Here is a 12,361-nt window from a genome sequence, read left to right as displayed (position 1 = left end):
CTACAGTTGCAGTGACCTGTCATCTTTCTGGCCAAGAAAACCAGAGACAGAGCCCAAAGTCTGGAAAGTAAGACTGGAATTCCAGAAAGAAAATAACCAGCAAAAAGGAACTCCAAATTCTGTTAAAAACTCTGCCAGGCTGACCTTTTAAATGGAAGAATTGAGACGTTAGAGGAAAGTATCAGTGATCTTAAAAAAGATAAATAGCAATTACCCAATCAGGAGGAGAAAATATATAAAAAATAGGGGGAAAATGAAAAAAGCCTCAAAAACCTGTGGACACTATCAAAAGATCTAATATGTGTCACTGGAGTCCCAGAGACAATGGGACAAAAAAAATAACTGAAGAACTAAAAAAGAGGAAACTTTTCAACTGTAGTGATTAGCACAAGTAAACAGACTGAAGAAACTCAGCAAACCCCAAACAACATACACACATACAAATATATGCATGCACACACATACCTACACACACACCGATGCACACTATAGTGAAACCGGTGAAAACCAAGTAACAGAGGAAGTTCTGAAAGCCTGAGAAATTGACATGTAACAAACAGGGGAACAGTGAACAGTGACTCAAATGACTATAAATGTCTCACCAGAAACAATGAAAGCCAGAGAACAGTTGAACAACATCTTTAAAGCAGGAAACAACAAAATAAAACCTATGTGGAAAAAACTTACATTAACTAGTCTTTCAAGACTAGGGATGATTAGAGATGTTTCTCCTCCTTTAACATCAGGATCTTTTTGCATTTCCTTAATAGCTTGCAATATTTCTTTCATACCTTCTTCCAGCTGCTTATTTTCTTCAGCTAATTCTTTTACTAAAATGACATATTTTTCTCATTCAATGAGTACCATCTTCACAACTTACACTACTCTATACAAATAACAAATATATCACATATAGAAAAAATACCCATTTGGAAATGCCAAAGTAAATAAATGTACAAAAAAATCACCTATAAATCCAATGTGTGAATAGTTGAATTCAATGATACACCTATTTAAATCATGTGCATATATGTTTCATTGTTGAAAGAAATCATAAACATGCTTTGTCTTCCCTTCATTAAACATCTTTTAAATTCATTTTTTAACTCCAAGTTCATTAAACAAAAAAGAAAAACTGACTCATTTATCACCACAAAAAATTCCCATTATAACTTTGAAAATGAATATAGCAAGGCAAACCAAATACATGAATGAGAGACACTGAAGCTTATATATTACGGAGGTAATTAAAGTTAAAACAGAGTAGAAAACAAGAATGTTTTAAAGTCCTTTTAGATCCATAATTTTTGGTATAGGATAAATAAGTACAGAAAAATAAGAAACAGTAATAACTTACATTTATTCTGAAATTTGGTTATTATTGTTCTACCTCTTTCTAAATCTCTTTCCTTTTCAATTAGTTCTCTTGAAAGAAATTCATTCTGTATAGAACACAAAGAATAAAATTGATTTTTTTAAACAAAATATCACTATAGTTTTCAAGTTAAAAAATTTTGACTAATTGAGTTATAACACACCAGAGATAAGCTATTACAGTAGTAATAACAATAAAACCCAAAAGGTAAAACAGCTGGTAGTCTTGCTCCCACTTTCTCCCTTTACCCACTCCCACAGCAAAAGGCAAAGAAATATAATGAAAGTTTTTGTCTTTAGTACCACAATCATCTCTTTTAATAGTCTGCCTTTATACTACCTGTTCTGCCTGGGTTCTATGACGTTCAAGTTCTATTTCTGCACTTCTATTCTGTGCTTCCTTGACCAATAAATCCTGTGCTATGACTTCATTCTAAAGGAATAATTAATAAATTAGGAAAGTCAATGATTTCACGTCAATGATTTCACGTCAAACTCACTGCATTTTTAAATTTTTAAAAAATGTGTATAAATTTATGTTATGTGCAAGCATAAAAAAATTCTTATTACAATTATTACTTAGAGAACTTTGTTAGAAAGTCATTAAAAAAAAAAGTTAATAAAAAAAGTGATCTCAGTAATGGAATCTGGAGGAAAGCTCACCTGAGATCTAAGAAATACTAGTTCTCTCCGTAGCTGTTCTATAAGATTTTCAAGTGGATCTACCTGAGATGATTTTGATTGTGTAGTAATAGGCACATGGTCCGGAAGATTAACATCAAGTTTACTTTTCAAAATCTCTGTCTGCAAAGGCACTTCACTCTTTCTTTGATCTTCTTTCAAACTGGTATCAGCATATTTTATTTGGTTATGAACCTGTTCATCTTCTGTTGTTGCTACTTGTGATTCATCCATGTCAGCTCTATTATCATGAATTTGTTCACAAAATATTGCAGATTTCTGCCTAAGTGATAACTTCTGGATTAAGTCTGAAGCTGTTGATAAGGCCTGTAAAGATGAACTGCTTTTCTGTGTGAAACTAGTCTTCTCAAGTGCCTGACAGCTTCTTGACACTTTCTTCATAGAGTAGTCAGAAAGAGTGTATAAGTAGTCATCTATTTCTTCATGCCTCTCCCTATTAAAGCTATTGACTAATGATTCTAGATTTCTTAAAGACTGTAGACATGGTGCTTTAAAAATCTCCTTTATTATAATGGTTTCTGGAGGTGAATTATTATCTTTTACTTGTACAGATGAAGAAGGTTTAGTTAGAGAGACAAAAGGATCCACTTCACTTTCTACACTATGTTGAAATTCAGACAACATTCTTGATAATGATCCTATGGTGACATTCTCCTCTGGTTCATTCTGATATGACTGTGGAAAACCAAATGATGGTCTCCTATGCGGCAGCTCTATTTTATCTGAACTCCTAATCTGTATTTAGAGTAAATAAAGTCTCATTAATCAATCTTTGGATCAACAGGTTATTTAAACTTAAAAAAAAAGTTATTTAACAACTATAAAAAGAAGCAATGTCTAAAATCAGGTAACTGGGGAAGAAATGAAAGCACTAATAGTAACATTTTTCTTCTATTCTCTTTGCCATAACAATACTGTTTACCTTTGATTGAGCTTCACTCATATTTTTGAGGCTTGCAAAATCGAATTTCCTTTCTCCTATTCTATTTTCTTGAGAAAAGTTTTCGGTTAGGTTCAGGTCCTCAACAGTTAATCCTACATATAAAAGAATTAACAAATTAGAAAGATAAAATAACTCTCTTATTATTCTAATTCTTAGGAAGTAAAATCAAGGGCTTTTTAAAAAGATTTTATTCATATATTTGTCAAAGAGAGAAAGTGAGTGAGCACAGAAGCAGGGGGTGCAGCAGGCAGAGGGAGAAGCAGACTCCCTGATGAGCAAGGAGCCCAATGTGGGACTCAATCCCAGGACCCTGGGATCATGACCCGAGCTGAAGGCAGACATCCAACCGAATGAGCCACCCAAGCATCCCAGTAAAATCAAGTTTTAACTCAAACAAAAGGTAGAATATTTCCAAAATCCTTGATTCCCATGTAGCCCATACAACCTCCTGATTTAGTTCACTTTTAATATTAATAATATGAGAAACAAATATGACTTTTATCTTCTCTTTAATTCTTTACACATTCTACACTTTAATATAGTAAGTACTGAAGTAGTTTAGAGGCATATAAAATAGATAAGAATCATGAATGAGTAAACTGGTTAATACATTAATAATTTAGGAAGTTTTGCCATCCTAGAAATTTTTTGATATATTATAGAGACTGTGATGATTAAAAAAAAATCAAAATAAACAAACCAAAAACAGAACAAAGCAACAAACAAAAAGCCCTTCATTATTCAAAAACTTGTGGACTTGGGTGAAGTTAAAAAAAATTCCTTCTCTATGATCTTCTTAGAAAAAGGCACTACAATTGCTATTACAAAACTTAACCAACTGCTCCCTTGATATCAAATAAGATAAAAATGTTAACTTTTATTCAATAAAACATTGCTTTCACTTAATAAAGAATAATGTACAAAGAAAGTTTTCAATGTACTGCTCTTAAGGAAGATATTAACAGCAACATATACCAATATAGAAATTACTAAATATCATCATTATTGATCATAGCATATTGGGATTGTGTGGGAATTAAAAGACTATACTGTAAAGTTTTCAAAAGTCGATGATTCTGAAGTTTTGTTCAATTATTTCATTGTGTTTTTTCTGTTTTTGCCTGTTTCAGATTAAGGACAGAAATCAATGATAATTAAATACTCTTCATCAGGCCATTATTTCATTTATTAAACTTGCAGCAGAACCATTATAATATATATAAGATACAAAAAATTTCAGCTCCAGACAATTCATTTTCCAATGATTCTTTCAAGGATTTGGAATAACTGCATATACCTGAAGCTGCAGCTCTTTTTCCTCTTTCTTGAGCCATCTGGCGAATTTTTTTTTTCAGATCCAGTCGTTCTTCCTCTAGACTTTCAATCTATAAAGAACAAATTATTAGTATTTCTTTTGGTTCAACCAGAAAATAACTAATTGACTATCATACTTGCCTCTTTCAAAAGAATCTGGTTTTCAGCTCTGTACTGCTGCTGTTTTAAGCTTTTACTATTTCTAAATTCAGTTAAATCAATCATTGTCTTCGGTTCGAGGCCTAAAATAAAAAGCAATATAATTAAAAACTTACCAACATTCAAATGAGCTATAAAAATTCACAAAGCAATTGGTTATCATCAACCAAATGGTTACAATTTATTCAGCCAGCATCACTCAAGAATGAGGTACTTTTTGTGCAAGAATTTCCATATATTTGAACTATAACCTTGTAAGTCAACATAATTTTATCACAATTATTAATAGAAATCCTGACAAAATATATCAGGATCTGTCTTCTTCTCCATGTTAGATTGTCATGAAAGTACTAGAATGTTATTAATTCAAAACAGAAGTTATGGAATAAAAGACTTGCGCTCAATTCCCACTTTCAATTATTAACGAAGTTGTAGGAATAATACTGCATTTCTTTTTCTTTCTTTCTTTTTTTGGCTTGTTGTCAAGGTGTTAAAAAATTAATCCGTATAAAGTACTTAGTCCAGGGGCGCCTGGGTGGCTCAGGGGGTTAAGCCGCTGCCTTCGGCTCCAGTCATGATCTCAGAGTCCTGGGATCGAGCCCCGCATCGGGCTCTCTGCTCTCTAGGGGAGCCTGCTTCTTCCTCTCTCTCTGCCTGCCTCTCTGCCTGCTTGTGATCTCTCTGTCAAATAAATAAATAAAATCTTTAAAAAAAAAAAAAGAGTCTCTTATGGTTTAAAGTACTTAGTCCAATGCCTGGGACATAGTAGTCATTATTAATATCAGAATCAACTGTATTACCACATGAGTCTGATGCCGCCACTGTTCCTGTCTCTTAACTTACTATAACTAAGTAGATATGAAGATTGTCTTAAGCAAGTATAAGACAAGATCTGGAAGCTTTAAAATACAAAAGGGACATCTGGGTGGCTCAGTCAGTTAAGTACCTGCCTTCAGTTCAAGTCATGATCTCAGGTTCCTGGGATGGAGCCCACGCTGGACTCGTGGCTCCGCAGGGAGACTGCTTCTCCCTCTGTCCTTCTCACTGCTGGTGTGCGTGCTCTCTCTCTCTCTCTTTCTTTCAAATAAAATCTTTTAAAATAAAATATAGGAAATCTGGTGTTTGTGGGAGCTATCTAATTGGCTCAGTCAGCTTCAGCAACTTCCAGTTTGAAGTCAGCTGTGATCCGGTAGGTAAAGTTGATCGGAAGGCTAACTTGGGGTACTGGCATGATTTCTGTGTCCTACTTAGATATGTTTTCATAAATAAATCATCTTCATAAAAATTTTATTTTTCCTTCCTATAGAACAGTTTTCACAAATGATCACTTAACTCTAAGAAAGCATTAATTGGTATTTACCAAGTATAATGAAATCAATATTCAGATTTTTATTTTCACTTCAAAGTAGCAATTTAGATTGGACTGTGTAACCATCCCTCAGAACTACATACTGCTTAAAATATAACCTATGAGAAATTATACTAGTTACCAAGCATGCTTAGATAAAGCCTTAAGAAAAACATGTACTGGCAACAGGCCTCTGAGGGACTGGACCATACATCCTTGAAGCCCAGCAGCTGGGGATGCCTGGCTTGCTCAGGGCAACGCCGCCTGCTTCATTTTTCCATTATCTCCCCTTCTCCGGAGCATCAGCAGTTAGTCAGACAATCCTTTCGTTTGGGCTTAGCTCACTACAGGTCATGTACTACGTAACCAGACATATTTTGCCTTTCTTCTTACATATTTACAAGACTCATGGTCAATGTGTAATCTACTCCAGCTTTGTTGATTGTTACCCACTTTCTAATAAATATGAGACCGAGGAGTTGTTCGGGGAGACAGCCTTTTCTACTGTGGTCCCCTGCTACCATTCTCTTGCAGCTGATTTGTTTGTGCCTCATTCTTTTTCCATGTGCTGTCAGGAGGTGGCAGGACTGTCATAATTCAATATGCAAATGAGTAACACTAAATGAACTATTTATTGAAATCAATAAACTCTCAAGCTATATTTACTAATTACTTCTTAGAATCAATAGTAACCTTACAATACTCAACCAAAGTTAAATTTAAGCAGCATAAATCATAAAAGTACTTAACCAGTACTTCCAAATGTCCTCACGAATTCATCTGAATGAGAGTATTTTGCAAACCAAATGGGTCATACAGACCCTAACTTTGTTGAGAAAAAGGAAGGGGGGAAGTTAACTTCTAATACGTAGTATTAGTTTAGTAGACTTTCAGTTTTTAAACAAGGAATTGTTTCTAAGCAGTTTTTAAATAAGCAATTACTTGAAAAGATGCCAGACTGAATAAAGCAGTGTTCCAGGCCAGCCCACCCATATCCCAAACCCATTAAATCCCTAGTCCCACTTCAACCAGAGCAGATCCACTTTTGTTTTAAATATGTTTACAGAAGGGTTTATTTGGGGGGAAAAAGTACACTCAACTATTTAAAAATAATAATACATGAACAAAAAAAATAAAAAATGACTTGACAATTAGGACTGATCAAACTATTGATCGTAAAGGATGACTTACCCACACGCTCCCTAAGAGCCTCATTTTCATCAAGGAAATCATTGATCTTCAACTCAAGTTTATTGATTTCCTTTGTCAATACTTCAATCTCTCGATCTCTTATTTTAATTTGGCTTTTACAATTCTTTATTTCAATCACAGCATCTTCTAAACCATATATTCCCTGAAAAATATCCAGTCTAAGTATAATGTAGTTTATTTGAATAAATTATCAAATTTATTTTCTTATTAAGTATGAGGGGAAGTATACATATATGTAAGATTTTTGTCATGAAACTGTGCTTTTTATTGTGCTTTTATTTTTTTTTTAAATATTTTATTTATTTATTTGACAGATAGAGATCACAGGTAGGCAGAGAGGCAGGCAGAGAGAGAGAGAGAGGAGGAAGCAGGCTCCCCGCCGAGCAGAGAGCCCGATGCGGGGCTCAATCCCAGGACCCAGGGACCATGACCCGAGTCGAAGGCAGAGGCTTTAACCCACTGAGCCACCCAGGCGCCCCTTTATTGTGCTTTTAAAAAACAAATCCAGTAATATGATGGAAAATGGAACTGCTGGAACTTCCCAGTATAGCATCCTAATGACAAAGTGACTCAGAGAATGACATATAAAACATTTAACAAGGGGCGCCTGGGTTCAGTGGGTTAAGCATCTGACTCTTGGTTTCGGCTCAGGTCTGATCTGAAGGTTGTGAGATCAAGCCTAAAGCGAGTTCCACACTGGGTGTGGAGTCTGCTTAAGATTCTCTCTTTCCCTCTTCACCACCACCACCCTGCTCTCTCTCTCTCTCTCATTCTCAAAATAAATAAACAGATAAACAGACAAATAAATAAATAAATATAAAATTAGTGAATGTTGAGGGAAATTGGAAGGGGAGGTGAACCATGAGAGACTATGGACTCCGAAAAACAACCTAAAGGTTTTGAAGGGGTGGGGGGTGGGAGGTTGGGGGAACCAGGTGGTGGGTATTAGGGAGGGCACGGACTGCATGGAGCACTGGGTGTGATGCAAAAACAATGAATACTGTTATGCTGAAAAGAAATAAAAAAAAAATTAGTGAATGCTGATGGTGTATAAGACCATGCTAGGTAATTCTGGGGTTATGAAGATAAAGCAAATGTTCATGCCATCTCCAGGGAGCTTCATGCCCACCCCCCAAATAAACAAACTAAAAACACTTAACAAAATATAGGAAAGGAATAATAAGAGTGAATCAGTAATAGCATTAGAATATACGAGTCATTAGTTGCCTTAGTGGTAATGAGATTTAGAAATACAAAAAGTACAAAGTAAGTACTGTGTGTTGGCACAGCAGGCAGCAAAACTGTCCCTGAAGTAACTTCCGGCAAATAAGCCAGTGGTGTCACATCTACGATGCCGGCACAGTGACACCACTTACAGAGAAACTAAACTTGCGGTCTCAACAAAGCTGATGATCTGGGCAAAATGTTTTGATCAAATGGCCAGAAAACGATTCTCCGGCTGAAAAGTAAATGCTGCTCTGACGTTTGAATAGGGTAGTACAAACCAACCAAGATAACCTTTATCATAAAACACTTCTGGAACGTTTTTGAAGGTAAACGGTAACGGCACAGAACAGTCTAACTGTGAGTGGCAAGAATAATCTAAGCTCATTGACTGACAAGATAAAAATACATACCGATTCATAATCTTTTAACCGCTTTAGCGTCTCAACTAGTTCTTTATCCTTTTCCCTAGCATCAGCCTCAGCCAGTTCAGCTGTTCTCTCAGCCTCTTTAGTTTTCTCTTCTAACATCTGAACCTTAGACTGAATTTTCATATAATGAGCCTGCTGGGAAAGAGTTGAAGCACCTACAGAGTAAAACAAAAACAAAAACAAAAACAAAACCGCATGAATTAATTAAATTGATTACTTACTCCTTTAAATCCCTGATTCCAATACGAGAAGCAGGAAAAGTGGTATGTCACTTAAAAAGTCTCTTTATTATTATTTTTTTATATTTGAAAAGTAAAATTTGTTTTCATCTTATTGACAGGACAAGCTTAAAAAGTTCAATAAAATCTTAGCTGAATGGCTACAGATTATATAAGATTGCAAAACACAGTGCTTTACAAAGAATGATCATTGTGGCAAAAACCACTAGCTATCTGTTCCCACTGTTCAAACTTTGTCCACTCTAACAGAAGAATGCAATTTTGGTTGGACACATGGCCACATGAAATAAAGACTAAATTTCCAGTCACCCCAGCAGCTAGTTGTGGTCATGTGACCAATGGGATACAAGCAGACAAGCCATGTATTTCAGGAAATGTTTTTAAAGGAGAGGAGTGAATCTTTTCTCTTTCCTCCTTCCTGCTAGATGGAATACAGATATTAAGTCTGGAACTCAAACATGGAGAACATGAGCTGGATACCACATGATGAGATAGGCAGGGCAGCAAGATACAGGATGCCTGATATCCCATATTTGAGCAGGTTATCACACCAACCCCAAACTATTCACCTCAACTTTATTTGTATCATGGAAAGATACATTTCTATCCTGTCTAAACCGCTGCTATATTTGATTTTTTCTGTTGCCTGCAGCTAAACTTAGTTTTAATAGCTAAAAAATCTCTACTTATATTTTCTTACCAAACCGTTGCTAGACCAAAATATAGCATTCCCATTATCAACACAAATCATTCTTATCCACCAAAAGTGTTCAGTGATTTATAGAGCATGTACTTATGTATAGGCATTGGGCTAGTGTGGGAAAGCATGCACATTTATAAGAAATGGGCCCTGTTTTCTGGAGTGAAAAGCCTAGATGGAGCATGTGAGAGGCTGAAGTGTCCCCAGTGTCCTCCTACTCTCATTTCTTCCATGTGGCCTGCCACAGTATATTTACCTGCCTATCCTTTAGTGTGAGCCATTTGTCTCTTCCTGCCTCCTCCATCTTGCTGTTTGGGATGTAGATGTGAGGGTAAAGTTCCACTTTGCATGAGACAGATGAAGGCAACACCCTGAATTGCCTAATTCTATACTATCACACAAGTGAGAAAAATAAACTTTTTTTTTTTTAATTTTAAGAAATTGAGAAAAATAAGCTTCTCTCTTGATTTTGCCACCATTTTTCAGATCTCTAGTTCTGATAGCTAAAGCTAATCCTAACCAATGGAAAGAAAACACCATTAGCTGTCATATTTACAAGTTAATTTCAAGTATAGAGTATTTCCTAGTAGCCATACCTTCTGTGGACTTTAGGGATCTATGACTAGGGACTGACTGAAATGTCATTAGACAAGACCTCTTTCTTATCTGATAGAAGAGATCAACGGCCACTTTTTCTCCTGGTGGCTGGAATATGCAAAACCCACAGTATCGGTTACCCTTTTAAACAGTTTAAACCATGTCAAAGTATAATTCTAATAAATACATAATACACACTTATAGAAATAAGTATAACAAGCGGGCCTCGTTAGCTCAGCAATCATATTACATTTTTCTAGTCTGCTCACTCTTTCAGATGACGATTTTACAACTTTGTCTTTTCTTCATCTCTCTCCTCATACTTCTAACACATCTTCCCCTATCCTTTCAGCTAAGAACCTTACTTTCTTGTTTCCTGAGCAAAGAGAAGCAATCAGTACAGAAGCTCCACCTGCTCTCACCATCAGGTCATCTCCAGTCACCTGCATCTGTAACTATGCACTCCACCTCCCTTCCTGTCACTACGGATGGATTCTTTGTGTTCCTAAGGCCCACTACCCCACTGGAACACTAGATGCCATCCCAAGGCCTTCTCAAGGATATTGCTCCAGCAGTTCTCTCTCTCTCTCCTGTTTCATCGATGCGTCAATTTTCTTCTTTAATGGATCTTTCTTTTCACCCAGAAGTATGAATATCTCTTCCATTTTAAGGAGAGAAATACTTTTTGTCATGCCCCTTTCCCTTCAAGTCACTACCCCATTTTTCTCCTTCCCTTTATACAGTCCTCCTCAAAGGAGTCTCTAGATTGTTCTGTCATCACTATCCATTTTCTCTTAAACCAAAAGTGACCAATGCTAAATCCACTGGTTAACTTTCAATGCTTGTCTTGATTTATCAGCAGCACTGAATACAGCTCTGAACATGATTGATTATTCTCTTCCTTGATGACATTCCTCATGTGGTTTTTCAGGACTCCACACATTCCTGATTTTCCTCCCATCTAGCCTCCTTTGGTTGCTCCTTTTCATCCCCTCAGCCTCTAAAGTAAAAGCATCCCTGGGCTCAATCTTTGCATTTTTCTTCTTAACATTTGTTCCTTTGATGATCTCAGCCAGCTTCAGGACTTCATTTACCATTTTTAGGCATAAGGTTCCCAAATTTATATCTTGAGATATAAATCTTGATATATATAAAAAAAAAATATATATATATATATATATGCATATATATATATATATATATATATATATATATATATATATATATATATAAATCTTGAGATCTAAATCTTGAGACTGGACTGTTATCCTAAACCTCAGACTTCTATATATACAAGTGCCTATTTATTATTTCCATTCAGATGTGTACTGAGCATCTCAAACTTAACATGTCCTGTTTAACTAAGTACCTGATCATTTCTAAACTTGCTGGAAACAGTCCTTCCCAGTGTTCAGAACAAAAGTTCTGCTGACTCTCTCACACCCTACATCTGATCTGCTAGCAAATTGCGTTTCCATCACCTTCAAAATACATCCTGAACTGACTGCAACAACCCTACTGCTACCCACACGCTCTCAGCTACCAGCACCACTTCGGATTACCCCAACAGTCTCATAATAGGTTTGCCTGCTTCTGTCCTTGCTACTCCTATGATCTACTGCAGACACAGTCTAAGTCAAATTATTTCACTTTCTTTGTGAAACTTTCTTTGGTGCTTCTTCTCACTTAAAATAAAAGCCAAAGTCCTCACGGTGAATTGTTAAGTCGCCATATGACCTGGCCCCTGGTTACCTTTCTGATCTATCTCATCACCTACTACTGCCCCACCTGCCCACTGTTCCAGCCACAAAGGCTTCTTTTTGTTCTTCAACACACTCGGTATATTCCTACTTTATACTATATATGCCTCTCTCTCTATATATGTATATAGAGATATGTATATATATGTATACTATATATGCCTTTATACTTATTCTCACTGTTTAGGGACATCTGCTTGGCTTACTACCTCACTTCCTAAAAGTGTTCAAGTATCTCCTCAATGAGGCTTTTGCTTCACTAAATTACAACCACATCTCCAACGACCACCACCATTATTTCACTTACACACACACACGTTAGCTATTTTCTTTTGTGAGAGTTACGTTAAATGTCATG

At 35.9% G+C, this 12,361-nt stretch overlaps 1 protein-coding gene across 1 annotated transcript in view; it reads right to left on the bottom strand.

Moving 5' to 3' along the window:
- Positions 1–12,361, bottom strand: part of LOC111142074 (centrosomal protein 290) — a 97,553-nt gene that overhangs the window by 68,901 nt on the left and 16,291 nt on the right. Inside the window, exons 14-20 of the mRNA XM_022495023.1 lie at positions 8,690–8,862; positions 7,032–7,194; positions 4,475–4,575; positions 4,317–4,404; positions 2,999–3,111; positions 1,358–1,442; positions 688–830 (exon numbers count right to left, since the gene is read on the bottom strand). Coding sequence (XP_022350731.1) covers positions 688–830; positions 1,358–1,442; positions 2,999–3,111; positions 4,317–4,404; positions 4,475–4,575; positions 7,032–7,194; positions 8,690–8,862 — 866 coding nt within the window. The remainder of the gene's footprint in view (positions 1–687; positions 831–1,357; positions 1,443–2,998; positions 3,112–4,316; positions 4,405–4,474; positions 4,576–7,031; positions 7,195–8,689; positions 8,863–12,361) is intronic.

Source organism: Enhydra lutris, unplaced genomic scaffold (assembly GCF_002288905.1).
Source record: "Enhydra lutris kenyoni isolate GAN:26980312 unplaced genomic scaffold, ASM228890v2 scaffoldscaffold7, whole genome shotgun sequence".
In the NCBI taxonomy this organism is placed as follows: domain Eukaryota; kingdom Metazoa; phylum Chordata; class Mammalia; order Carnivora; family Mustelidae; genus Enhydra; species Enhydra lutris.
The sequence above is the reverse complement of the archived record's forward strand: the minus strand, read 5'-3'. Positions and strand labels throughout refer to the sequence as shown.